At 29.4% G+C, this 27,436-nt stretch overlaps 1 protein-coding gene across 7 annotated transcripts in view; it reads right to left on the reverse strand.

Moving 5' to 3' along the window:
* LOC129983710 (uncharacterized) overlaps positions 1-27,436 on the reverse strand; it is a 599,516-nt gene that overhangs the window by 71,025 nt on the left and 501,055 nt on the right. For all 7 annotated transcript variants that reach the window (XM_056093306.1, XM_056093309.1, XM_056093308.1 and 4 more), the window contains exons 6-11: positions 20,920-21,000; positions 12,711-12,881; positions 6,870-7,024; positions 5,688-5,799; positions 4,091-4,254; positions 1,831-1,973 (exon numbers count right to left, since the gene is read on the reverse strand). In XM_056093306.1, the coding sequence (XP_055949281.1) occupies positions 1,831-1,973; positions 4,091-4,254; positions 5,688-5,799; positions 6,870-7,024; positions 12,711-12,881; positions 20,920-21,000 (826 nt within the window). The remainder of the gene's footprint in view (positions 1-1,830; positions 1,974-4,090; positions 4,255-5,687; positions 5,800-6,869; positions 7,025-12,710; positions 12,882-20,919; positions 21,001-27,436) is intronic.

The raw sequence follows: 27,436 nt of genomic DNA on the forward strand, positions 1-27,436 counted from the left end.
CTATCCAAAAGATTTAATTCTAAAAGATACAAATATAAATCAACTTGAGGCTACCTTTCTAGATTTAAAAATCGAAATTGCTAATGATAAAACAATAGTTGGTATATACGATAAAAGGGATGATTTCAACTTTAAAATAAAACTATGTAACTACCATTCCAATCTAAACTCTAAAATTTTCAAAAATCTTATTTTCTCACAAGTTAACAGGATCAAAAGGGTTTGCAATAATAAAAATTCTTATATTGAAGCATCAAATATCCTCCTTAAAAATTTAATTAAAAATGATTTTCCTAGAAATTACTGTAATGTCAATTTTTTAATTAAACAAGGTATGGTTTGGGATTAATCTTTTGGCTTAAATAAAAATAGAAATTTACTTGCATATTGGATCACTCAATAGATGGCGCTGGGTGCCTACCTCTGTTTACATAATTTACCGTTAACTTTCAAAAACAGGAAATCACAATCGATTGTTTAAAGTTTCGTTCACTGTTGGATGGTATGTCTTGGCCTTTTCGTTTTTAATTTTAATTTTAATTTTAATGCTGTTTTTGTTTTTATTGTTATTGTTTTTATTGTATTTTTACTTTGTGGTTTTTTTCTAATTTGTTATTTTGTATTTCCTTTCTGTTAAAATGGTATATCTCTTGAGCATAATTTCGGGGGATTTTCGGGTCACGAGGAATCATTATTAGACTTAATGTCTGTATGTCCTCACAGAAAAAATCCCTTTATTTGAATCCCTGCCTGAGGGTGACCCTTGAAAAAGTCTTCAGGCCGGATTCTTTTTTAATATTTTTTAATAATTTTTTTGGTTTAATTTTTATTTGTTTTTTGTTTTTCCTATTAACTTGATTCTAATACTTTTGTATCAATTCATCTGTGTTTTAGAAGTAGCTGCAATTGCGCTCTCTAAATACTATGAAGTTCCTTTTTGGTTTTAGTTTAAATAGGTAATAAATTTTAGTTGCGATTTCGAAACTGTTTTGTTTCGTTTTCATTTTAGTTTCGTTTTCAAACTTTTTCTTACTTTAGATTGGTTAGTAGTATATAAGCTATGCAGAAAGTTTGAGGACCCTTTTCTCTTAATTGACTGGCCATTGCGCTTTAATATTTTAGTGAATGAGCATTCTAAATGTATACTACCATTATACTAAATTTCATCCCGAAATGAATTTTCAACCTCGTGTCCTCCTCTTGGCAGTCGGCAGAGCATCTCATTTCAGTTTGGGTTGGTCCGTGGTCCGAATGTCAGCCACTATGCTTTATCCGAAAATTGGAATTCTTTTATTTCAATTATTTTCTATTGTTTATCTAAGATCTGGAAGGTTCTAGATCTTTCTTAAATATACAAATTGGATTGTTCTCGAACATTCTATATGTATATAAAAGCTGAGTCCCATCAGTGAAGGGTAAGTTCTCAATCCTGTGCTGTTGCGAGTGGCTTTGTTCTAATAAATCTAAATGCTTGTTTAAACTAACGGAGAAGTTCTTCATATCTTCGTGACAAATACGCAATCCAGTTTGTCACGTAACAGCGACGTTATGCGCTTTATTTGAAAACATTGAATAAATATAAGGTATATAAAGCTAATTTTCTCTTAAATAAAAAAAAATATTTATCTCAAACTTAAAAAAAATTAATAAAAAAGATAATGACTTTCAACTATACTATATAGAAAAATTGTAAGATGGTAATTCCAATGATTTTCAGTTCGAAACTAAGAGAATGAAAAAAAAAAAGGAAAAGGCGGCTTTTATATTATAATACACAGATAAAAAATTTAGCAAAAACAGCGCATTCTATGTAAAATCGTGTTGTATTACCTCTGAGTATTTCTTTGCAGAGATCGCACGCAGTTATTTTTTTATAAGTGTACTCCTGAAAGACGTGAGCGATTTCTAGAGTACCAGGAGCAGCAGAAAGAGGACGTGAACCACTTTTGGCGCTCTTTTTGTCATTGTCGTTCCTAAAAATAAAACGAAACGGATATTCAATTATTTGCAAATGAAACACAACAAATAAGAGCTGCAGTGGTTTCAAAATAGTTTGAATAGAATCTAAATCCGAAATATTATAACTGTTGGTCAGATTCCAAGCAAATTTATAAGAGCAATTGAAGAAACCAGACGCCACGTGACAGATCAGAAAACCAAATCCAGTGATTATATTGATTCATGTTATCATTAGTTCAACAGCAGTGTGTTGTCAATGTGGAAACGGAATAAATGCTATTAATTGTTGTTTCGGAATTCCCAGAATTCCCACGGACAGAAATGTTGCGTAATGAAAATCCTGAGTTGCAGTCGATAAGTGATAAAGTGACTCGGTGTTCCATTTAGCTGGAAGAGTCATATATGCCCTTTTTTCTGCATTTGAAAGAATACGGATTCGTCACCATTCTGAAGGCGTTGTCCCTTTTATTAAAATAAAATTACCTGATGTTCAGGATTAAGCGGGACAATTCCGAATGTCACCTATCTCTCAAAGATTCATCTCGAATTGGAAATAAATATCCTGTACTAACTTGAATTTTTCTTCTCAGTAAATTCACAGGTATTTTTCGATTTTCTTGTTCTTATGGGAAAATTTGAATTTTTCATAAACTATTGAAGGTATCTATCTGAAATTTATCAGAGTTTATTACGTATTTATTCCCTTTTGTGTAATCAGTATTTGAAAAGAATTAAAAAAAATTTACACAGATTATATATATTATATATAAAGATAAGTCTTAATCTAATTAAAATCCTAATTAATTTCCAAGTTTTAATCTTAATTTAACCCATATTAACTTCATTCTAAAATGTTCTCTTATTTCCAGATCCAATTCCAACTTTTTATTAAATGAATTTTACTGAAGGTCTCAGCATTTTCTCAAACTCTGAGTGAAGGGATAAAACTCCTTATTGCTTACAGCATTCTTTCAAATATGTACCTAAGATTCCCTCGTCTAAATCGACTCGTGTCAAAGAAATCCCTATCAAAATCTCATACTGGAACGACTGTAGGGAGGGGTTTCGGTCTCTTTTGCACTTGTATCGCCATGTAAACGTACGTCAGTTTTATCATCGCTTCTTGTACATATTATGCCTCCCGTGATGAGATAAATCAAAGTTTTTAAATTTCAATTTTTTTCTTATATATAATTGGTAAACATAACAAGTTATTAAAAGTAAAAAGGAATAAAAATAGAATCAAAAATAAAAAATTCCTTGTTTTCAATCCCTGCCCGAGAGTGACTCCTGAGACCAGATTCTTTTTTTATTTTTATTTTTGATTCTATTTTTATTCCTTTTTACTTTAATTAACTTGTTATATTTATTAATTAGGTTAGGTTTATCTGTGTTTTAGTAGTAGCTGCATACAATGGTGTTTTTTTAGTTTGATTCAGAAATAATTTTAGTTTTAAGATTGTTTCAGAAATAGTTTTTAATTGGAATTTCATATTGTATCTTTGATTATTTCTTATTATATATATAAGTATATCTTTCCAAATTATGGACTTAACCATGATTGAATTAATCTATCCTAATTTTTTTAGGTGTATTTTAAAGGTTTTAAGAATGACTGTATTATTTAAATTTGTCCTTTCAGATTAATAATTTTTAAATTTTAATGCCAAAACATTCTTCCTTGTTTGGTTCGATATCAGATAAGGAATATAGTGACACGTTTGCATGGTCAATCCCAATAACTTAAAAGCAATGCAATTTTTTTTCATTGTCAAAACACAAATTCATCGAACAAAAGTTCTTTCCGATGTTCCTTGGTCTTTTTTATTTTTTTAGTTTATTGTCTCGTTTATTGTCTTAGTTTATTGCCTCATGTTATGAGTAGACCTCTAAGACGTAAAAAACTTTGCACGTTTATTTACAATATTCTTTTTATCTAATTCTGTATAATGGGACTGTAATAAATATATTGGCGCAGCATAGCCAAAATTGGTTTTTGCGCCATAAAACCTCAAACACTCACTGTAATAAATATAGTCCATTATCTATCTTTAAACATAGACAAAGGTTAATTTTGATAAATGTTTGGAATTTTAGATTGGAATGCAATTTGTTTTTAGGAATCTCTTACTTGTCTGCCAGACTTGTGTTGCTCGCCGTCTTAAGATTAAGGAAGGCCTTTAACCACTTGTTTTTAGCGCTTCCACTGCTCGTACTCGAGGTAGATTGCTTTCTCTCTTTCAAGTGATTCCCTTCCAACAGATGCTCACCTTTACTCGATGCAAACAAATCGAGCTAAAGCAGCAGAAGAAAATAAAAGTTTGATACAGTGAATTATTTAATCCTTGTTATTTGCCAATAATAATAATGAATTAAACTTCAGTTGACACTTTCATTACATATTGAATTTTGAACTCTGGCAAACTTAAATTCGGAGGAATAAATTTTTCATTAAATTCCAAATGATATTTTTAAAAAGTTAGCATATAAATTTAATAATTATTTCCCACACAAGATTAAATTTTGCTCTTAATAATAATTAGTTTTTGAAAATAATACATTTTTTGATATAATCACCTCGAGGGAAAGAAATAAAATAATTATGAGGGCCCCCTATCCTCTTTATTTTTTTTATATATGGTTGCTATTTAAAACTTTCTGATAAAAATTATTTCACCAATGTGTTTCGCAACCAAATGGCCTCAACTTTACCAGTAAAATTTTAGTAAATGCTTGGACATCGAAGGCTTATGGGCGGGCGGATGGCAGAACCTGACCGAGTCGCTATGACCAATATCGAGCCTATACATTATCATGGTGGGAGGTATGATAAATTTCAGACCAAGCTTAAAATTGGCTTTCAACTACCATCCCCACATGGCTTAAAATTAAATTTCTTGTTCCCGAAAAGCCTCCATCTATATCAAAATTAAACACAAATCTAGACTTTTAGTGCAGGTCTCATAAATTGAACTTCCCCCATCTAGCTTGCTACGTTTTTGAGATATCCATTCATAAAGACATGAATGGGAATAGTTAACAGGTTAAAAATAGTTCAAGTTAACCTGTTAATGGATCTGATCCAAAAATTCGATACCAATAAACTATTCTGATAATCAAACTATATGTAATATTTCATCTTTCTAAGCTTGAGTAAGCCTTTGAATTATTGCGAATATATTCATATTGTCGGATGAAAAACATCCAGATTATATGCACACTGATTGTTTTTCTGAACATACATATTACCAACTATAGACACACAACCTATGAATGATTCTTTTGAATTCAGTAATAGTGAATTATATTCCCAATGTCAGATATTACATATTATATGCAAACTGGATGTTTTTTCTGGACACTTATACTACAACTTATAGACATATATTATATGATTGATTCTTTCGAATTCATGCATGTTTAAAGCTCCGATGTCCATTAAATCCTCAAGGTCATCATAAATCCTTATTATTTTATAGGAACCTGTAAATGTTAAAATTAATCATCAAAAATTTCTGAATCAGTATTTCACGATAAATTTAGCAATTCCGTCCTGATTACTTTATAAAACTATTTAATTATAAATTTTGAAAGCTGAGAGAAAAAATATATAAAAACGTACGTTCTTACGCGCGCGCACACTCACACACAGAGAGAGAGAGAGGGAGACAGACAGACAGATTATTTAGAAGAACAACAGAATAACTCAATGAATTCATCTTATTTACCTGAGCTCTCACTGCTGCCAGGTGAATGTGAGCTACTTGAAGATCAAATTTTTTCAAACTAACATCTTCTTGCAGTTCGTTTGCTTTGTTAAACAAACAAGATTCCAAGCTCCTGAAAATTGTAAGCAAAAGTAATTAAGGTGGTTCTCTTACTCACAATATTATAATTTAAAAGCATATTTAATCGAGTAAATTTTTGATATTTCAATTCTTCTGCTGTAATGTACTTTTTCTCTTTTTTTCAATCCTGTAGAAACCATTTGAGAACGATAGTGAGAAGTCCCCTTATAAATAAAAAGGTTCCTATTTCTTTTGGAAGTTTTATTTATATTTATGTTCCTTTCGTAGCATCTTTTCACCTTTGGGAGGAACCTCATACTTTTGAACCATTATCAGATAAAAAGGATAATGATTAAACCAGTAATCTGCTTTCAAAGCTTCCATTCTACATCAGCAGAAGGGCCCTTGGCATCGATGGATTTAACGCTCATCAGACCAGGCAGCACCTGCTAGGTGGAATCGAATCCGGTTTCGAAGTCGAGACCTTATCACCAAGTACTCTTTCTTCTTGTAAATACAGAAAGTTATTTTAAAACAGCCATCTGTCTCGTTGATGTGCCGGACGAAGGACCATATCACCAGGGATTGGGCGAATTGGCTGTATGAGAAATTCTACATCAACGGCAGGACCTTTGGCATTGACGGATTTAACGTTCACCAGACCGCCAACATCTGCTCAGTGGAATCGAGACGGTTCAGACCTTATCGCCAGGCAACCTTTCTTGTTGCAAATATAACTAGTGGTATTGAATAGTCAACTGTTTCGGTGACATACTGGGCCAAAGACCTTACCACCAGAGGCAGGGTGATCTGGCTATATAAGAAATTCCACAATGGCATTTTTTTTGCTGGAGGCACATTTTATGATGTGTGGCATGCATCGTAAAATGGCACAATACGTTAGGACGTAATTGTGGGATAAAATAATAGTTTAAAATTTATCCTCTTGACTCCGTTTGGTGAATTCATTGAATATGAAATTGTAATGCCAGCATGCTACTAAATGTTACTTGGCACACCTGCGCCTTATTAAAAAGAGGGACAGAGAGGCAGATTAACGAAAAGTCATATCATGTTTGATATATGGGCTTATTGTATATTGAGACCTGTTCTCTGCCTTACCTTTTTTGAAGTCTCTCCATAGATTCTACGGCCTCTTGCAACTGCTTGATCTGAGCTTCCAGCACATTTACATCCTGCTTGAGAGTTTGTGATCGGTTTGGTAGCTGCGATAATCTATCGATGACAAGTTCGTCTCTCAGCATCATTCCGGGCTCCTTAAATGAATTAAAAGAAGTCCCATAAGTGAACTGATCTACAATTACTATGTACTCATTAATATAAAATACTTAAGGTTTATAAATTTATATTTTTAAAACTTCTTCAGGATAAGGAATTAGAAGAAAATGATGCAATTAGACTTTAAAGGAAACATGGATTACCGGAGATGCCATTTTTCACTCCAACTGAGGTTCTACGTCTCCAAGTGATGGAACTTCAAACCCATCTTCCTAACTATGGTATCTAAAGACTTTGAATCGTTTGAGGCTAATGCATCGTTAGAGTCAACCGTTCCTAATTAAACATTTTTTTCAAAACTTTGTGATTCAAAATGAATCAAAACAACTTAGGAATCTTGTTCTTCAGGAATTTAAGGTTAGTCAGCAAAATATTTAAACAGATCATTTGAAATAATAAAGGACCAGGAATGTGATATTTAAAAAAAAGGATCTCGAGCGTTGTGATTTGCAAATGATGAATTATTTGTTATTAAAACTCAAATTTGTATGTCTAAAGTCAACCATATCACGCTTATTTGCCTTTTATTAAAGCAAAATTTTATTATTCTGTTTTTGTATTCTCAGCTTAAAACACTTTCAAAATGGACTAATATAACAGGAGAACTCAAATTGATTTTATAATTTTTCATTGTAACCGACCTTTTCATTCCAGGATTAAATCCCTCAATAGATCGTTTTCTTTTATTTTTGAGAATAAGATATCAAGGAAAGGTCTATAGAAAGAAACTTTGAATTGCGAGGCTATAAATAGTAATTGAATCACTCTGTTCACGTGAAACACGTCAAAATGCTTAGATAATTTTAATTTTTGAATTCATTGGGCACTTTATACGAGACTTGAGACATACGTGGTTAAATTTTAGATGTCAAGTGCAGTTACTTCTGTCATGTGACATCTAGCTCCTTAAACCCTGTATATCTGACACTAAGTTTACAGCCCCAATAATTTACACTGAATAATTTTGAATAAAAAAGAATTATTATTTGTCATATAACCTTTAAATAACCTTTAAAATGAAAAGAAAAACACAATTGATGGCTGGAAATCCTTTTCATGATATATAAGTGCCATAATGTAAAGAAAAATACAAATGTCGGTTGAAAATATTTTTTTATTTCTAGTTAACAGTTTTAAATTATTAAAAAAAGATTGAAAATAGGAAGAGATGATTTTAGATCCTATATCACACTGCAATATTTCAGAAAAAAAGTTTTGCCAACTTACTATTAATTAACTACCACATGCGAAGTAAAAATGATCTAATAATAATATAAGTAAAATTAATTAATTTAATTATAAACACAAAAATAGAAATAAAATTTAATTAAATCTGCAAAATAATGAACAAGAAGGAGGCGGATGCAAATAGAATACAATATTAAATAAATTAGATAAAGAATTAATAAAAAAATTTCAAGAAACTGAATCCTTTCCAATGCATAAACTAAAATTATTTTTAAAAAATATAAAATAAAAAACAAAACAAAAAAATATTTAAAAAAGAAAAGAATTTTTCTCCACTTTTACAGTTCCTGGATTGGCAGCAGATTAAGAATTTAAATTGTACGAGTCAATTTATATTTATCATGTTAACATGAGTTTACGGCGTGCCATTATAAACAACAACAACAACAACATGAGTTTACTCTGTTATAACACAAAGATTAATCCTGTTATATATCAAAATGTAATATATTAGATATAACAGGACTGATAGAAAATTGATTAATAAATGATAAAATTCCGAAATGCAATTCACCTTGGAATTTTTTAAATAAGCAAGCATATAAAAAGATAAAATAATAAAAGCACAATAAAATCGCAATTAAATTACAAATAATATTAGCTACTGAAACAAACACAGATTCTTGAAAACAATATTCATTAAAAATTATCCAATTATATGAAATTAAACTGTAAAAAAGTTTCCTTCTTATATTTTTAAACTAATTTATTTTAAACAAAACTGGCTAAAAAAATCAAAGTGGAGAATAAAAATAATTATATATTCAACAAGTACATTTTAGACAATTAAATGTTATTATTAATGCTCAAAAATAATTAAATAATAATTAACACAATTAAAATCGTTCTTTTGTGATAAAATCTTGAGCATTTCTTTTAAATAAACTGAATTGAAAGTTTTTCTGCTTTCGAGTTATTGTTATGATAAAACTCATTAAAGTAAACGAAAAGAAAAAAAAATGAGCAAAAATAATTTATTTCTTTTTAATTTTTAAATAAGTAATTTACAAAGCAAATACATTGTATATTTTTTATATTTCAAATCATACTGTTTCTCGGCATTCATTCTTTTAAATAATAATGAGTTAAGCATTTATGGATAGTGAAATCATTTGAGAGAATGAAAGAAAAGTGAAAAGAAAAATAAAGAATTGAAATTGCATAAAATGTTTTATTCTTAAAAAGAAATCGGAGCTTTCGTAATTTTTTTCTCTTCTAAAAGAAACTTTTTTTTCTTCTAAAGGAAAAGCTTTTTCAGTTTTCTCTTCTAACACTGAATTTTCCCAAATTTCCAAAAAATGTAATAAGTTTTTTTTTTGTTCCAAAAATTGTTTTGATTTTCAACAGAGTTTTCGGCAATTTGAGAAAATTCAAGTTGCATTTGTTATGTAGAAAGTAACAAGCATCCATAGAAATGAAAAATGAGGCGATATATGTTCCCTATAAGCACAAAATACCCGGAAATATTGTTAAGATATCTTCATGATATTGGACGACATTCAGAATATCAAATAACATCGTGGAGATATTGCAAAATATCGTATGCTAATAAGGTTTCTGAAGACAGGGGGAGAAAAATAGCTATGGAACTAAATTAATTTCGTTTAGAATATAAAATTTCATAACATAAAATATCAATTATTAGCATTAGAAAGTAAATTCTATTCAAATTTATATATTTCATTTTAGCTTTGGAAATGAAACATGTAGTCAGGATGTCTTCATCTCCTATCCGAATTGAGATTCCTCGCATCCTATTGTACTATCTGTAACTCTCCAGGCCAAATAATGCTGTACACCATCTATTTAAAATTTTTTGTCTCTACCTCAGTAAGTGTTTTTAATTATTACAAGTTAAATTGACGCTCTCTCTGGTTCTAATTGAATTAAATTAAAAAGTTCAAAGTCACCCCTGCCCAAAAATAAAGTATTTCCATATACCGTAGCATGAAATAATAAAAAATTCGAACAAGAATGAAACGCTGAACAATCGGTTCATAATAGCTCCACTCCTGTGCAGTTCGCAAATAACGAATTATATATCACTCTCAGAGTAATAAATTTAAAATTTTATTTAAATGCATCAGATGGGGCTGTTTTAATCCTACATATTTTTTATACTGTTTAGGACTGAAAAATCTCCGAGTAAATGATAAAATAATGGCAAAAGATACACTCAGCATTAACTAGTAAAAATAAAATGCAGTTTCCATAAAATTATGAATAGTTGAAATAACATTAAAACTCAAGAAAATAAAAATATAAAGCTAAATATTCATAAGAATGATGGTAGTAATGTATTATAACTATCTTCAATTCAGTTTCTTATCTCACTTTTAGTTAATGAAAATCGCTAGAAATATAATTTTTTTAAAAATACGCTTGCGGCACTTCAGCAAATATTTGGTGCAATTCATTAACCTATGACACAGAACATATTTATATATTCTTTTGATACAAATACAAGCGTGACATTTTATTGATTGAGAAAATTTATGAAAGAGAATTCTTCAGGTGAATTCCAAAAAAATAATATATATATATATGTATTTAAATGTATTATAATTTATAAAATATTTAATCTGCAAAACATTTTACAAAAATGCCTTTTTCAAAATGTCCAAATGGGATAAATGTCACTTCATCTAAGCATTTTATAAGATTATCCATAAATCTTCATCGTGATTTTCGCTGGCAGTAAAAAATTTTGTTTTCTAAGGATTTGGAGAGAGAGATTTCTATAGCAAATCAAATTGATATTAATAGACATCTACGATTGGCCGTATTACCATTGAATGATGCCATTTATGTCTTGAGGCTCCATGGAATTAAATAATTTTTATTTAAAATAATAAAATTTTTATAAAATGTGATAAAAATTTATATATATAATGTACTTTAATAAAAAGTTTCCTTATTTAATTTCTACGTTCCTGAAATACCCTGATACCTTTGAAATGGACTAATTTTAGAGCAAGAATGGAAATGACTCCATTAATTAATTGAAGGATTAGAATGTGACGCTTTCATTCAAGGATTAAATATGCAATCTAATCCTAATGCAAAATCTTCAATTAATGGATATAAGATAATTATATATAGATTTATATATGCATATGAAATGGAAAAACATTTTTTTTGAAAAAGGAAAATCAGTTGTGGAATTCTTGAAATAAAATCTTTTATTATTTTTAAGAAAAATGATCCTTTTCAAAAATGCTTTTTAAAATTCTTTGTAAGAAAAATGATCAAACAACGACTCAATCCAAACTGAAAGACAGTGAGTAGGAAAAAAGAAAATGTATGAAAGTAGTAAGAGCATACATTTAAATGAAATTTATCAGAAACAGCATTTTGGGTTCGCATGTGTTAGTATGCGAAAATACGAAACTCAGAAATTAAAATCAAATCTGATTGTGACAGGAGGGCGCGATATTGATTAACACATTCTACATTCATTTGATATATAAAAACTTCATTTTACCTTTCTAATTTTATTTCAGACAAAGTTTTCTTTCCTTTTTTTTAAAATTCGATTATAGACATGCCCCTTTCCCCTTCTGGGAATCACAGACTACGTTTTGTTGTTCTTGTAGAGGGTCGATGTTTCTTTTACTCCCCAGTTTTGAATGAATCTTATAAATTTGTGAACGTGTTTATAAATTTTATTTATTCTCGTGTTTATAAATTTAAATGCACAAAATTGCTTTATATTTATTTTCTTATATGTATATTTATATATTCACTGTTTATGTTTCTAATTACCTCTGTTATTTTATGTTTATTTATTTTTTTAAATTTCTTTCTACCCAAGATGGAAGTGGCAAGTTTTACATTCTTTGGACCAGCTGATGAGGGGGGTGAAATAAAATAAAAGTTGATGACTATGCTCATTATCCGCAGTAGGTAACGGACAGGTAATTGCTCATTAAGATGTCCTCCTCATATTTAACAACTGTACAAAATAATGAGGATAATCCCAAATTAATTCTAATAATAAGATGTCAAAACGTGAAGCAAATTTAACAAAATCAAATGAACATTCATATACATCTTTGTAACTCAAAAGTTTTGCTTATCTATATTAGAATCATAAAGGACATAAAGAATTGGGATTAATTTTGAACCAGATAAACTGTTCTGTCATAAAACATATCAAGACAAAAACTATTGCAATTACTTTTAATGTTTTATAATGCACTATTTTAGAGATATTCAATGCACGAATTTCTTGGAAATTTCAATGTTATATGATCCTTGAATGTATCCCTGGCAATTAAATTGCTTACAGTAATGCAAAAATGTTGACCAATGTGAACTTGGCGTGATATCACACTAAATTCACATTGGTCATCATTTTTGAAGAAGATTTTGGTTATTGCCCAGCTAATAGAAAGGAAGCTAAAAGGTTCTTACCATTTGTGCAGGATCATTCTCCATGTAAGGCGGATTATACATGTGTTTTGTACAGGGTTGAGAGAGTTTCTCGACTTGCAAAGAGCGAATGAAGTTGGTTAAATCACTTCGAGTCTTGACAGCTTGTGCAGCAGATGCGATATTTTCGTAGTGGTTTGCTTGCTCCCGAGACTAAAATAAAGAAATGCAGATAAAATTAATGACAATTTTTGCTCAAAATCTGAAAGCAATGAGTAATCTTATAACTTTAAACGAGCACTTCTTGCACATATATAAATTAATTTCGTGTATCTTGTAAATGGCTCAAAGATTTGGATCTCATTTTATATTTAGATAAGGTTTTGCTTTTTAAGTTTATCTATATTTCTTGTGTATTTCTTGAAATTGAAAGATTGTATTAAATTTGTGTATTTTTTGAATTTGAATTTCTTGAAAAAATGCAATTTTACACGCACACACACAATTCTTTTTAATAATTAACTCTTAGAGGCTCTTTATAACTGCTCCCATGCTGACAATATCATATAGCGCCATCTCGTACATTTTTGTGTACTTGCTTTGTTGCCATAGGATGATAACCTACTGGTACCTCAAAATTTTGTGAGAAGGCGCTATATGGCATTATCCGAGTACGAAAACGTTCGGCTCATACCAATAACAATAATGCAATTATTGTGTTAATCTATTAGAATATGCTAAACTACGTGCATTCATGTTTTTTATTGATTTAAATGTCCAATTCATATGTAGGTAAAGTTGAAAAATATTCATATGTAATCAGTAAGTGATTCGTATCTAAATATTTTTTCCGATAAAATAAGATTTTACAAAAAACTGCCGAGCGGAGTTCTGTTTCCCAGGTACATTAGTTTGAAATATATTAGAAAAAAATAGTGAATTTAGCTAAGAATTCGTGAATCAATCAGTATTTTATGGATTTCAGATTTATTGTTGAAAGTTGTGCTGTATACATGCAACTTGCCAGGAAAAATAAACCAAATGCAATGCAGTACAGTATACATAATAGCAAAAAAGAAAATGCATTAGTAATTTCAGTGAAATATTATATATATATATATATATATATATATATATATATATATATATATATATATATATATATATATATATATATATATATATATATATATAAATGTAGCGTAGAATCAAACTTCCATAAACCTCTTGAAAAAAATGGATCATAATTTTTTTTTTTTATTTATATAAATTTTGATGCACAGATAACAAATTGCATAATTTCTTTCTTTTTTTAATTAAGAATAATTATGTATGATTCATTTTTTTAAAGCTGAAGATGAATAACAAATGCAACTAATGAAAAAAATTATTTTAAAAATGCATGAATAGACAATTAAATGTGCTAATTTGCTTACAATATTCTAAAAATTGTAACACTCTTCATAGGCAAACCACGAAATTAAACTATTTAGGTATATTTTTATCTCGCCTTCAATGTATTTTATTTAGATATCTTATTTTTTACACTTAACAAACTTCCTGCAGGAACTATATTTTATCATAAGAAATTTAAAGCAACTGGATTTAAAGTAAAAATTTTGATCATAGTTAGGAAAGTGATAGCTCAAAAAAAGAAGCTAAGAGCAACATATGACTCATCCACAAATCTCTATTTTTGTTATCGTAAATCAGATTTCCAGACCGTTTGTTCCGTTTTGTTTACCAGACTTCTGTAAATTTTTATGGCTCTAAAAATCAATGAATCCTTTTTTTCTTTTCTTTTTGTATCCCCACTTGTAAATAAAATGCTTTTTTCACTGCAATAGGTATGCATACTTTTTTATTCTGTATATTGTTAATAAATTTTATTCGATGTATAGAAATTTTATTCCATATACAGAAATTGCTCCATATACAAAAAATTTCGATGTATAGAAAGTTTTTTTAATTTATTTTATTTTATTTATTTTTTTATAAATGAAAGCTTGACTAAATATACAAAATCTCAAAAAATTGGGAGTACACCTTACTTTTACTTAATAAATCCGACTTTCAATATAAATAACACATTAATATAATATGTACAATAATAACATAATATACATATAAACATAATATTATACATATATACATAATATAATACATATATACATAATATACAGTAATAAACATATATAACTTATTAATATAATGTTATATAATAAGTACAAAATTGTTTTTATTTTTACCCATAACAAATGGTTTAATTTAAAGTAAAAATAAAGAAAATCAACGAAAAATTTCTAAATTTAAATGTTTCAGAAGCATTTTAAATAAACATACGCAGACTTTTACTGAAAAAAAAATTGAGAATGCACCCATGAAATGTTTGTAATATCTCGCATAGAAAATGAATGTCAATACTTAATTTCATCTCTTTTGACATTTATAATAGCCTCTAAACGTCGTGACACCGATTCGACCCATTTTTGTTGGTATCTGAAGATACATTTTTACTTCTTTCTTCTTGTAACACTTGTTTTAAATGGGTTTTGCTTCTCCATTTTTTTGCTCCACTATTTCGAATGTGATCCACAAATACTCAATGGCATTGATGGTGGTGTGTGTACTATTGTTTACAATGAAAATGGCATTGCAATTTGATATTACGTGCATTCAGTTTGGGGTCGTTGTCCTGCAGGAAAATGAAATTTCCATATAAATCCAATTTTCAGCACTTTCGTTTAGATTATGCGACCATAAGATTCATTTTATTTACCGTAAAAATTTCTCAAATCATAGGCAGAAGTGTAAGTGCTGAAACTGTGCGAACTGTAATAAGACAAGCTGGATATAAAAGTCGAATTGGTAGAGAGAAACCGTTCATCAGCTTCAAATTCAAAAAGCGTTTGAAGTTTGAAAGAACTCATCAATTGAAGACCAATAACATTTGAAAGAAAGTTAAGTCAAGTTATGGAAGAAAATTCAACATTTTTGGCTGTGACAACCGTTGCACCGTATGGAGAAAGCCTAATATTGCTTTGGATAGGATTGAAAAAAATTACGTCCTACAGTTAAACACGGTGATGACGTCGTCATGATTTGGGATGGTATGGCTTCATTCTAGGTAGGAAATTTAGTTTTTACAGATGGCATTATGAACTATATGATTTACATGGATATACGTCGCCGAAATCTAAAGGAAAGTACTAAAAAATTAGGTTTAGATGACCATTTCATTTTTCAGCAGGACAACAACCCCAAACTTAATGCACTTAATGTCAAAATGTGTTGTCTTATGCATTGGAAACAACAGTTACACACACCACCATAGTACCCCGACATCAATACCATTGAATATATGTGGGTCACACTCGAAATAGTGGTGCAAAAAAAAAGTAGAAACAAAACCCATTTAAAACAAGTGTTACAAGAAGAAAGAGGTAAAAATATATCTTCAGATACCAACAAAAATTGGTCGAATTGGTGTCACGACGTTTAGGGGCTATTATTAAAGCCAAAAGGCATGCAACTAAATACTGACACTTTCTTTCTATGCGAGTTATTACAAAAGTTTCATTGGTGTATTCTCACTTTTTTGTGACAAAAATCTGCATATGTTTATTTAAAATGCTTTTGAAACTTTTCAAAGAAATTTTTCTTTGATTATTCTTTAGTTTCACTTTAAATTAAACGATTTGTTATGTGTAAAAAAACATGTTTGCACTTCTCGTTAATGGGTTATTTATTTTAAAAGTTAGATTTATCAAGTAAAAGTAAGGTGTATTCTCAATTGTCTGAGCCACTGCATATTTTTTAGCAAGAACATATACGCCTCGATCTAAAAATTTCAATAATTCTTCCTTATTTCATAATTGTGTCCAATTATTACAAGCTTAGAGTATAGATATCAACTTTTTAGCAACTATACATTTTTTAAACACCTTTTTCAAAAATTATTCCAGAAGTTTAAACGAAAAAAGCGTTTTCTAAATATTTATATTTCTATTAAGTACAGTTTTAAAAATAGAGTAAATGAATAGACACATTGACAAAATATTTCAATATTAAAAATTACAAACATGCTTAATTTCAGAGTACTTTATAAAATAAAAGCAATTAGTAAATTTTCGAAACAGATACTCAATATCGCATATTAAATAACTGATTTTTAATAACAGTGATAATTTATACTGCTTGAAAAAATTTAACGATTTAAGTTATGCATATCTTCAGTTCACAGAAACATACTGAGTTCACAGAAGCATATTAGTTAAATATTTGACACTATTATGAAGATTTAATTCAAAATCAAGCTCATATGATGCAAAAAATAGTTCCAAAATCTTTATACTTCGAAAATATAGTTATGATATACATACAGGTGGTTATCAAAATAATGGAAACACCTTAGATTTATAAAGAATCATTTATTAGTATGGTGTAGGACCACCTTTGGCATATAATAGAGCTTCGATTCGTCTAGGAATAGATTCGTACACGTATTGAATAGTGTTTAGAGGAATATTGTACATTCTTTCTGGAGATATTGTGAAAGTTCTGGGAAATATACCGATGTAGTATATCGATTCTGTATTGAACGTACAAAATAGACCATAACGGTTCAATTATATTGAGATCGAATGACTGTGCGGGCCAAGTAAGATGTTTAACTTCATCCTTGTGTTCATCAAACCAAGATTGGACAAATCTCGCTACATGGATAGGTGCATTATCATCACAGAAAATTCCATCTCTTGCAGGAAACAAAGTTTGCTTCACAGGATGGGCCTGGTCAGCTAAAATTTCTCTATATTTCTCCTCAGTGATCCTTCTTTTCAAGGTTACGATTGGTCTAGCAGAAAATCACGACATGGCTGCCCATATAATGGCAGATCCACCTTCATGCTTGACATTTGGAAGGAGACAATCACGATCATACGCTTGTGCAGGTGTCTTCCATACATACACTCGTCCTATTGTTGGGAAAAGTGTGAAACACGATACGCCAGACCCTATTACTTTCTTTCACTTATCAATCGACCAAGTTTTGTGAGTGTGACACCACTGTAGTTGACGTTTACCTTTAATATCTGTGACAAGTGGCTTGGGAATTGCTGCACTGCTATAAATGTTCTGTTTATGAAGTTGCCTTCTAACTGTAATCACTGACACTGTAGAATCCAGACGGGTATTGAGCTCTGCGGGTCACTTTTGCTGTAGTTGTTCGCTTTTTAGACATTTCAATTCGCTTCAATACCCGTCGGTCTCTTTCACTGAGCTTCTCTTTCCGCCCATTATTTTGCTTCCCCGAGCTTGTCTTGCCGCGGTGTGTGTATGCAGTCATGACTTTAGATATCGTACCTCAAAAAGCGCTTAAAAGTTGGGATGTTTTGGTCACACTTGATCCAGCTAGATGGGCTCCTACAATTTGGTCTCTTTGAAAATCTGAGAGATTCGACATTTTACGCTTTTGAAAAAAATGCAAGAATTACAGAACTTCAATAAAACTAACACATACTACCAGAATATATACATTGCTATTCATAAAAAAACTGGTGGCTATTATTATATTTTAATGCTTACGAAGAGCATTAAAAAGTGACCCTTTTATTCACACGTGTTTCCATTATTTTGATAACCACCTATATATATTGAAAATATTAATTGTCATAAAAACAGAATGTTGAGAAATTATAAAAATGTTTTATCCTCAAGTGTCTTAATTGTTTCAGGCAGAATAATTTTAATTTATCTGTTCATTAGCTTGCAATGTTTAGAATATAGTATTCTTTTAGCCTTTCTTGACAAGTTTTAATGTTTGGACTTTGTGATTGAAGAAAAATCTTTAAATAATTTTTATTATCTATATAAACTAACATAGCTTTTTAATTTAATTTACAATTGTGGCAAAAATTTTAGAATAAAACAAACATATTTAATGATTTTTTTTTCAAAATTTCTTTTACTTAACTATTTTAAAATATAAATAATAGAGCATCAATTCAACATATTACACCATATTTAAATTTTTTACTTTCTAAAATTATTAAAAATAAAATTAATCTGAAGAACAATTTAGAAACCTGAAAAATATAAATAGATAAAATGTTTATTATTAAGAGTTTTAAAAAAAATCGTGAAATCTCGTTTGAAACCCAACAAAAAACATTTGGCAGAACTTTTAGAATAAACAAACATATTTAATGTTCTATCCGAAATTACTATTACATAACTATTTAAAAATATAAATAATAGAATATTATCCAATATATTGCACCATAGTTTATTTTTTTTACTTTCTAAAGTTGTTAAAAATAAAATAAATCTAAAAAACAATCCAGAAACCGGAAAAATATAGTTACATAACATGTTTACGATTAGAATTTTAAAAAAATCACAAAAAAATCGTTTGAAACCCAACAAGAAAAAAACAATTTCGTTGGAGCTTTGTATATACCAGAAAATTCTTTTTATACAAACCATTATCTTTTAACGAAAATTAATTTTAGTTATTATTTAGAAAAACAATTACTACTTAGAAAAAATGCACACTTTCTAATTGTAATTAAAAGTGTGAGCAAGTTTGCAATTGTTTTTCTTGTTTAGATTCATAATTACAGCATTAATCACTCACTTCGGACCGTAATTAAAAGAGAAAATTGCTTACATAAGAATAAAAACTGCAATTACAGATTAAAAATCTGCTGTTTTCAATGAACAAAATAGTTTTATCCGAACAGGCGGAGTAATGTAAAATACTTTTGATATTCCATCATCACTATTTTTACTTGATAAATGTTTGCTCAGATTTCTGATATTAATTTAATATTTTCAAGTTAATTATCAATATTTGAAAATTTATAGTATACTGGCATTGAGTTGATTTTTTACGGCTTAATTTATAAGAAGTAAATTTTACAATTTTCTTTTTAGACCTGAATTTCCTATAATATAAATTTCATTAAAAAGTCGGCAATTTTTTCATTTAAATTTACCGCGAAGAAATTTATAAGTAATAGGTAAATTTTTCTTAAAAATTGTTTTGAATACACTCAAAATAATATAAAGTTCTTCAACTAAATGCCAAAATAAGTTTATCCTAATTCTGACATGGCGTAAAATTAACATATATCAATATTGATAAATATATTCAGAATGCTATTATCTCTAATTATAAAGCAAATACCTCTTTTAAAAATTTCTTTCCTCCTAGAGTTCAAAGACTAAATAATTTTCCCTTAACAATGAATATACTTAGTCTGCCAAATAATTATATAGGGTTTTCAAAAAAAAGATTTAAAATATTTTTTTTATGGAATGACAATAGATAGATACACGATAGTTGTTGGATATAGTTTTGTCTTATGCATTTGGATAATATCGATAAAAGCAGAGCTACTGTTTGTTTACGATATCTCAGGAAAAGCCATTTTGTGCGTTGCAGCATCTAAAATGCTCATCCATTGATTCATTGCAACGGGCATTTCATTTAAGTTCAACATGGAACACATTTACGTTTGGTGCAAGACTTTCTTAGTAGATGGTTGCATATGTAAAAAGAAAATCACTGGTCATCTTTGGAGGTCAGATAGAAAAGTTGAGTCTATCTGAATTGCTTTCGAACGTAGCCCTATCTGTAAAAGTATATAAAAAACTTCGTGTATGTACCACCTATATTTGCTATTCTTTAAGATCTGAGAGATCGAATTGCTACAGCAGTGAATTCAATAAGTTACTTCATGTATTACAAGGAATGAACTTCCAATTTGATGTTTGTTGCTTGACAAAAAATTAAAAGATTACAATTGTTTTCTCAATGCATTTATGTATAATACATTTCTCTATTTATTGTCTTTTATTAGAAATAAATATTTCAAATTAGGCCCTTCTTTCAATATTTTCGAATATTTTTTGATGATAATGCTTGATATTTTAAGCTCGAGTCAAACTTTAAAAAAACAAAAACTCAAGTAGCGAAAGCATAATATGAATACTAGAATTTAAATTTATCCAAATTTATCAGAAAATGTTTTCCATTTGCCTTCATACAGATTATATTTTTTAATGCAAATTTTAACTCTGATTCTAGTTTGAACACTAAAACAGTTTGTTCTTTCAAGTATACAGATATTATAATTATATTATCAAAAGAATTGATCATGTAACTTTATAACTGTTGAACAGATATCTGAAGATTTATCTTTACAATAATCATATACTATTTACAAGAAATGTTATAAATATTTACCTTATTGACCAGCATGTCAGCAGCAGAATAAATAGCTCCTGATATAGTGTCACTTAAATCAGTGTATACATCCTCCAGTTCCTAGTTAATAATAAAAGACAGATAATTATATTTGTTGATCGTCTCCTATTAAATGATTATTATTAGTCTTCTATTTACACACACACACACACACACACACACACACACACACACACACACACACACACACACACACACACACACACACACACACACACACACACACACACACACACACACACACACATATATACTGCAGACAGAATAAGGTATGAAATTATAAATGCACACAAAGAATACAAAATATTTATTTAAAAATTTCTGATTGTTAAGGTTTATCAAACCATTTGAATAAATTTATCAGGAATTTGCGTTCTTTTTATGTATATAGGGTGGCAACTCTATTCAGCTATATTATATATATATATATATATATATATATATATATATATATATATATACTCTTTTAAATGTAGAAATGCTTTAAAGCCACAAAGAAATATTTAAAGATATTTGGTCATAAAATGTGCTGATAAAAATATTTCAAAATATGCACTTAATTATTAATCCAATAATAGTAAGTAAAATTTCTCGGCGACCTAATATTTTAAATAAAATTTTAGGTTGCTGAATTAAAAGGTTAGGTCTCTTCTACTCCTCAAACTGATTAAAATGTAAAGTTTTGAATTTCATTGTTCTAGGTTAATCCCCGGAGGACTAGATGTGTGTTGAACGGAGATTTTTCTATAGCTGACGGTAAAATTAATCTAAACTTCGTCTAAAAGTCTAAAGTCTATTTAAATCTTCGTAATTGGTCAGTTTTAGTTGCAGAAGAGTAGAATTGTTTTCTTATTATTAAAATGGTAGTATCTTAATATTTTACTAAGCATGGTTTATAAATATGGTGGGCTGCATAAAAACGTAGACATAGTAATTTTTCCGGACGAACATTTATTGAGTCAAACAACCTGATTCTTTACAATATTTAAAGCATTTCTCCTATGGAATGATTATGGCTTTCATTAATGGTTTAGAAAGTAACAGGGCTGTTGAGCCATGATTTATAGTTTGTATCTTGTATATCGAGTCGAGTTTAAAATGTTTCACAATTTGACGATATACTGATATACAGTCGTTTGTCTTTGGTAACACTGGCTAAATACAATTCTTTTTCGAAAAGTGCAACTTTGTGAAGCAAACTATCTTTTGAATGATTCCATCTATTCAAACAATGTTATTTAGGCTGGTGATTGCATAAAAATAAAGACGAAATAGACAAACAAGTACAAAAGTACACATTTGTATTACCAAAAGGAAAAACGTTATGTAAGCCATTGAAAGAATCAGCGATGTTCGTGACTATGATGCAATATCAAAAAGAGCATCACAAACTTGATTGGGGCGTTTTTCGGTTTGGAAATTTTGATGTCGAAGGCACACATTACTTCGGTTGACAATCATTGAAAAAATAACTGATTAAATCTTTGAAAATATTTATCAATATCAAACCATAACCAGGAAAGTAATACCATTTAAAAGCAATATAAAATTGTTTCAATATTACTGAATACAAAAAGAAAGTTTGGTGCATAGATGATATATGAGTAGACAGATTCAAGTTGCATGAATGGAATTCCTTCCATTCACGAATATTAGCGAAAATGCGATGAAATGAATGCATTTTCGAAATACCTCAATAAAGAGAGAGAGAGAGAGAGATGAAGGTACATAAGATCTTATCCATTATCTGTTTCCAACAAGAATGTTAGAAACAGATAATGGATAAGAAGAGGAGATGATTCACAAAAGGGAACTATGTCTTTTACTTTTCAATCTCCGAATTATCAGTATGGGGAAAAAGGTAATCCAATGCACTATGCTGAAAAATGTCCAACAATAGTTTCTTAATGTTTTCAAACTCTTACAATAGAAGATAACTAATGGTTCAAAAAGCGTCCTTTCACATCATTTATCAGAGAAGATTTCGACTTCTATCGCGTCTCAGGAGAGACGAGAACAATATTTTTGTAGTAGAATGTCACTGACAACGTATCTTCTTGAAATGATTTTCAAATTCAGCAACCAGATATTCTACCATTTTTTACCATCTATCATGTGGTTTTCTTTTTATTTTTTTTATTCACTATTGTTTTTGAGACACATATTTGTTTTGCATACTGTTAACAAATATGTTTCAATTTAATTTCCATCTATTCAAACCGGAATGGCACCTCTAGGAATGTAGGTGGTGTAATGTAATGTAACCACCGGGAGTAGTCTCCGCGAAATTTTCTCGTATGCTCTCCAACTAAATTCTTATCTCCTCCTCCTCCTATATAAAATTGCGGACCTTGGGTGTGGCTATAAATGTCTTGCATAACATTTGTGAATAATTGCTATGAAATATAGATCTTTGGTGTGAAACTAAAATTTTTACTGAATGTATTTTGTGAATACATATTTTGAAAGCTTTTTTATCTACTGTTTAAAATGGAGGACCTTAGGTAAGTCCGCTAATTCCTTGCATAGCAGTAGCGAAAGATAGCTGATAAATATGATCTTTGGCATGGATTTCTGAATCTATCATGATATATGCATTTTGGACGCCATTTTGCAAGTCAATTGATACCAATATTTGACATGGAACTAAAACTGTAATCGTAAGATGACATACCGAATTTGATGGACTTAAATCATTGCGTTTACATGCATGCGAAAGTACAGCCATACAGACTGTCAGCCATTTGATAGATTTGGTTCAAAGGTTGATAAGAATCTATATTTTAATGCTAAACTTGAGCACTAAATTTTTTTACCTGATTTCTTTTGCTTTGTAGCTATCGAATTTACTTGTAATTGAACAGACAGAAAGATAAACCTCTTGTGAATGGATTTCGTTCAAATTTTGACAGAAATTTACAGACAGAAACCTCTTGTGAATGGATTTCGTTCAAATTTTGACAGAAATTTACAGACAGAAAGATAAACCTCTTGTGAATGGATATCGTTCAAATTTTCACAGAAATTTACAGACAGAAAAATAAACCTCTTGTGAATGGATTTCGTTCAAATTTTGACAGAAATTTACAGACAGAAAGATAAACCTCTTGTGAATGGATTTCGTTCAAATTTTGACAGAAATTTACAGACAGAAAGATAAACCTCTTGTGAATGGATTTCGTTCAAATTTTGACAGAAATTTATAAATCTGGTCATAAGTTCATTCATTAAAGTTCATTATTATTATTCATTTTTCTAGACCAAAGCGTGTTTAAGTTGTCGAGTTAACAGTCACGCAGACAGATCCAATACCAAAAATAAGTTCTTCGAATTCGAGAAGGTGAAACGAGAAAATTCGTCCAAAATATCGAGTTCTTATATTATGGCGATTACAATACTTTTTCTATATTTCCCATTTAAGAAAATAAAAATTGTTGCTAAATCGGGATTGATACAGAGGAATTGCTTACCAGACGGAATTAAAAAGAAGTCATGTTTTATAAGATCTTGCGACCAGAACAAGAGATAGTTTATCAGTTGTAGTGTCTGCAACTAATAAGATCGAAACAATTGAAGAAAAGTGTCTGAAAAAGATAAAAAGAAACAGCCGATGCGTTCCATCATGACTGTGTCAGGCCACGCACATTTTGGCGATCCGTCAAAAACTTAGAGAGATTGCCTAGGTAGTTTTGATGGATTTGCCGCGTAGACCTGACAACGCAATTTTAAATTACCATCAGTATCGTTTGCGACAGAACAGTGTTAGCAGTGGAAAGTTGTCTTAAAAATAGACTGTTGAAAAACCACTTGTTTCCATTTTTCCCTCTAAAAAAATGTGTATTTTAGAATCAGAGAATAATTCTGCAGAGAAAATAACTAAATGCTCTAAATCAATATGGTACATATTTGAATCAATAAATATCATTAAAAAAATAAAAGACAGTTTCGACAGTGATGTAAAACATAAATTCTCAATCCAATTCCATAATCACTTGATAAGCTTCAAATGCTCAAGATTCCTCAAGTTTGTGCACTAGTTGATGGATCTTCATCTGCTATCATTATAAGCACCGTGTGATTATAAAAAAAAACTATCTCGATGTATGAGCACGTAACTGTCATAACTTTCACAAAAATGGAATAAAATGTTGGTAAAAGTATTTTGAGATATATTCTCAAGAATCACGTGAAAAACAACAATTAAACTCTAATAGTTACGTTTACAAAAGATAAAATTTCAAAATTTTCAAATGGAACACCAACTTTTAAAAAAAATTGGAATTTGTTTTTCATAGCAAAAATACAATAAATAGCGTTAGAACGGTACATGTGGCATGAAAATCTATAGCGGTAGACAGAATAAGAAGAGAAAAGGAAACAACTGTGGTGTGTATACCAGAGACGTGAAGTTCAGAGACAAATTCCTTTCGGTAAAGTACGTGTTTGGCCCTAGGCACCATCTGCTGCATGCAGAGTGTCATCGTGGTTGAAGGAGGTCAAGTACAAAATTTGTGAAACGTAATAAAATGTTTTACTTTCCGTTGCTTCCCTGTTGTTATTGGTTGTTTTCTCTTAGTCTTTCTACCAATGGAGATTTTCGTGCCAGAAGCACCGTTCCAACGCTGTTTATTGTTTCCCCCTATGAGTAGCACATTGCAATAAAAAAAGCTGGTATTACCATTTGAAAATTTAAAAATTTTGTCACTGTATTGTTTAGTTTGACTCTTGTTTTTCATATGATTTTAGAGCACATATTTCAAAATACTTTGAACATAAATTTTATTTCATTCCTGTGAACGGTATAATAACTACGGTCTTATATATCCGGGATAGTTTTTTTTTTATAACAAATCACCCCGCATATAAAAATCACAAATAATTTTAAAAAGATCAATTTATTGTGGTCAATAAAATCTTTCTTTCTATATATAAAGATGAATGCTTATTTATATGCTTTTTATATAAATCTACAGCTTTTATCCGACCGTAGCTTTTGTCTTTCTATATATAAAGATGAATGCTTATTTATATGCTTTTTACATAAATCTACAGCTTTTATCCGACCGTAGCTTTTGTCTTTCTATATATAAAGATGAATGCTTATTTATATGCTTTTTACATAAATCTACAGCTTTTATCCGACCGTAGCTTTTGTCTTTCTATATATAAAGATGAATGCTTATTTATATGCTTTTTACATAAATCTACAGCTTTTATCCGACCGTAGCTTTTGTCTTTCTATATATAAAGATGAATGCTTATTTATATGCTTTTTACATAAATCTACAGCTTTTATCCGACCGTAGCTTTTGCCTTTCTATATATAAAGATGAATGCTTATTTATATGCTTTTTACATAAATCTACAGCTTTTATCCGACCGTAGCTTTTGCCTTTCTATATATAAAGATGAATGCTTATTTATATGCTTTTTACATAAATCTACAGCTTTTATCCGACCGTAGCTTTTGCCTTTCTATATATAAAGATGAATGCTTATTTATATGCTTTTTATATAAATCTACAGCTTTTATCCGACCGTAGCTTTTGCCTTTCTATATATAAAGATGAATGCTTATTTATATGCTTTTTACATAAATCTACAGCTTTTATCCGACCGTAGCTTTTGTCTTTCTATATATAAAGATGAATGCTTATTTATATGCTTTTTACATAATTCTACAGCTTTTATCCGACCGTAGCTTTTGTCTTTCTATATATAAAGATGAATGCTTATTTATATGCTTTTTACATAAATCTACAGCTTTTATCCGACCGTAGCTTTTGCCTTTCTATATATAAAGATGAATGCTTATTTATATGCTTTTTATATAAATCTACAGCTTTTATCCGACCGTAGCTTTTGCCTTTCTATATATAAAGATGAATGCTTATTTATATGCTTTTTACATAAATCTACAGCTTTTATTCGACTGTAGCTTTTGTCTTTCTATATATAAAGATGAATGCTTATTTATATGCTTTTTACATAAATCTACAGCTTTTATTCGACCGTAGCTTTTGTCTTTCTATATATAAAGATGAATGCTTATTTATATGCTTTTTACATAAATCTACAGCTTTTATCCGACCGTAGCTTTTGTCTTTCTATATATAAAGATGAATGCTTATTTATATGCTTTTTACATAAATCTACAGCTTTTATTCGACCGTAGCTTTTGTCTTTCTATATATAAAGATGAATGCTTATTTATATGCTTTTTACATAAATCTACAGCTTTTATCCGACCGTAGCTTTTGCCTTTCTATATATAAAGATGAATGCTTATTTATATGCTTTTTATATAAATCTACAACTTTTGTACGATTTTGATGAAATTTGACAAACAAGTTCTTCAAATCAAGTGGAAGATAATATACAACTTTTCAGATGTCAAAATTTATTTAAAATTTAAATAAGTGCTTAGAATTTGAGTTATATCTCCCCTAAATATTATCTCACAAAAATAAATTTTACAGTAGTTATAGAATCAAAA

This window comes from Argiope bruennichi, chromosome 9 (assembly GCF_947563725.1).
Source record: "Argiope bruennichi chromosome 9, qqArgBrue1.1, whole genome shotgun sequence".
Classification (NCBI taxonomy): Eukaryota; Metazoa; Arthropoda; class Arachnida; order Araneae; family Araneidae; genus Argiope; species Argiope bruennichi.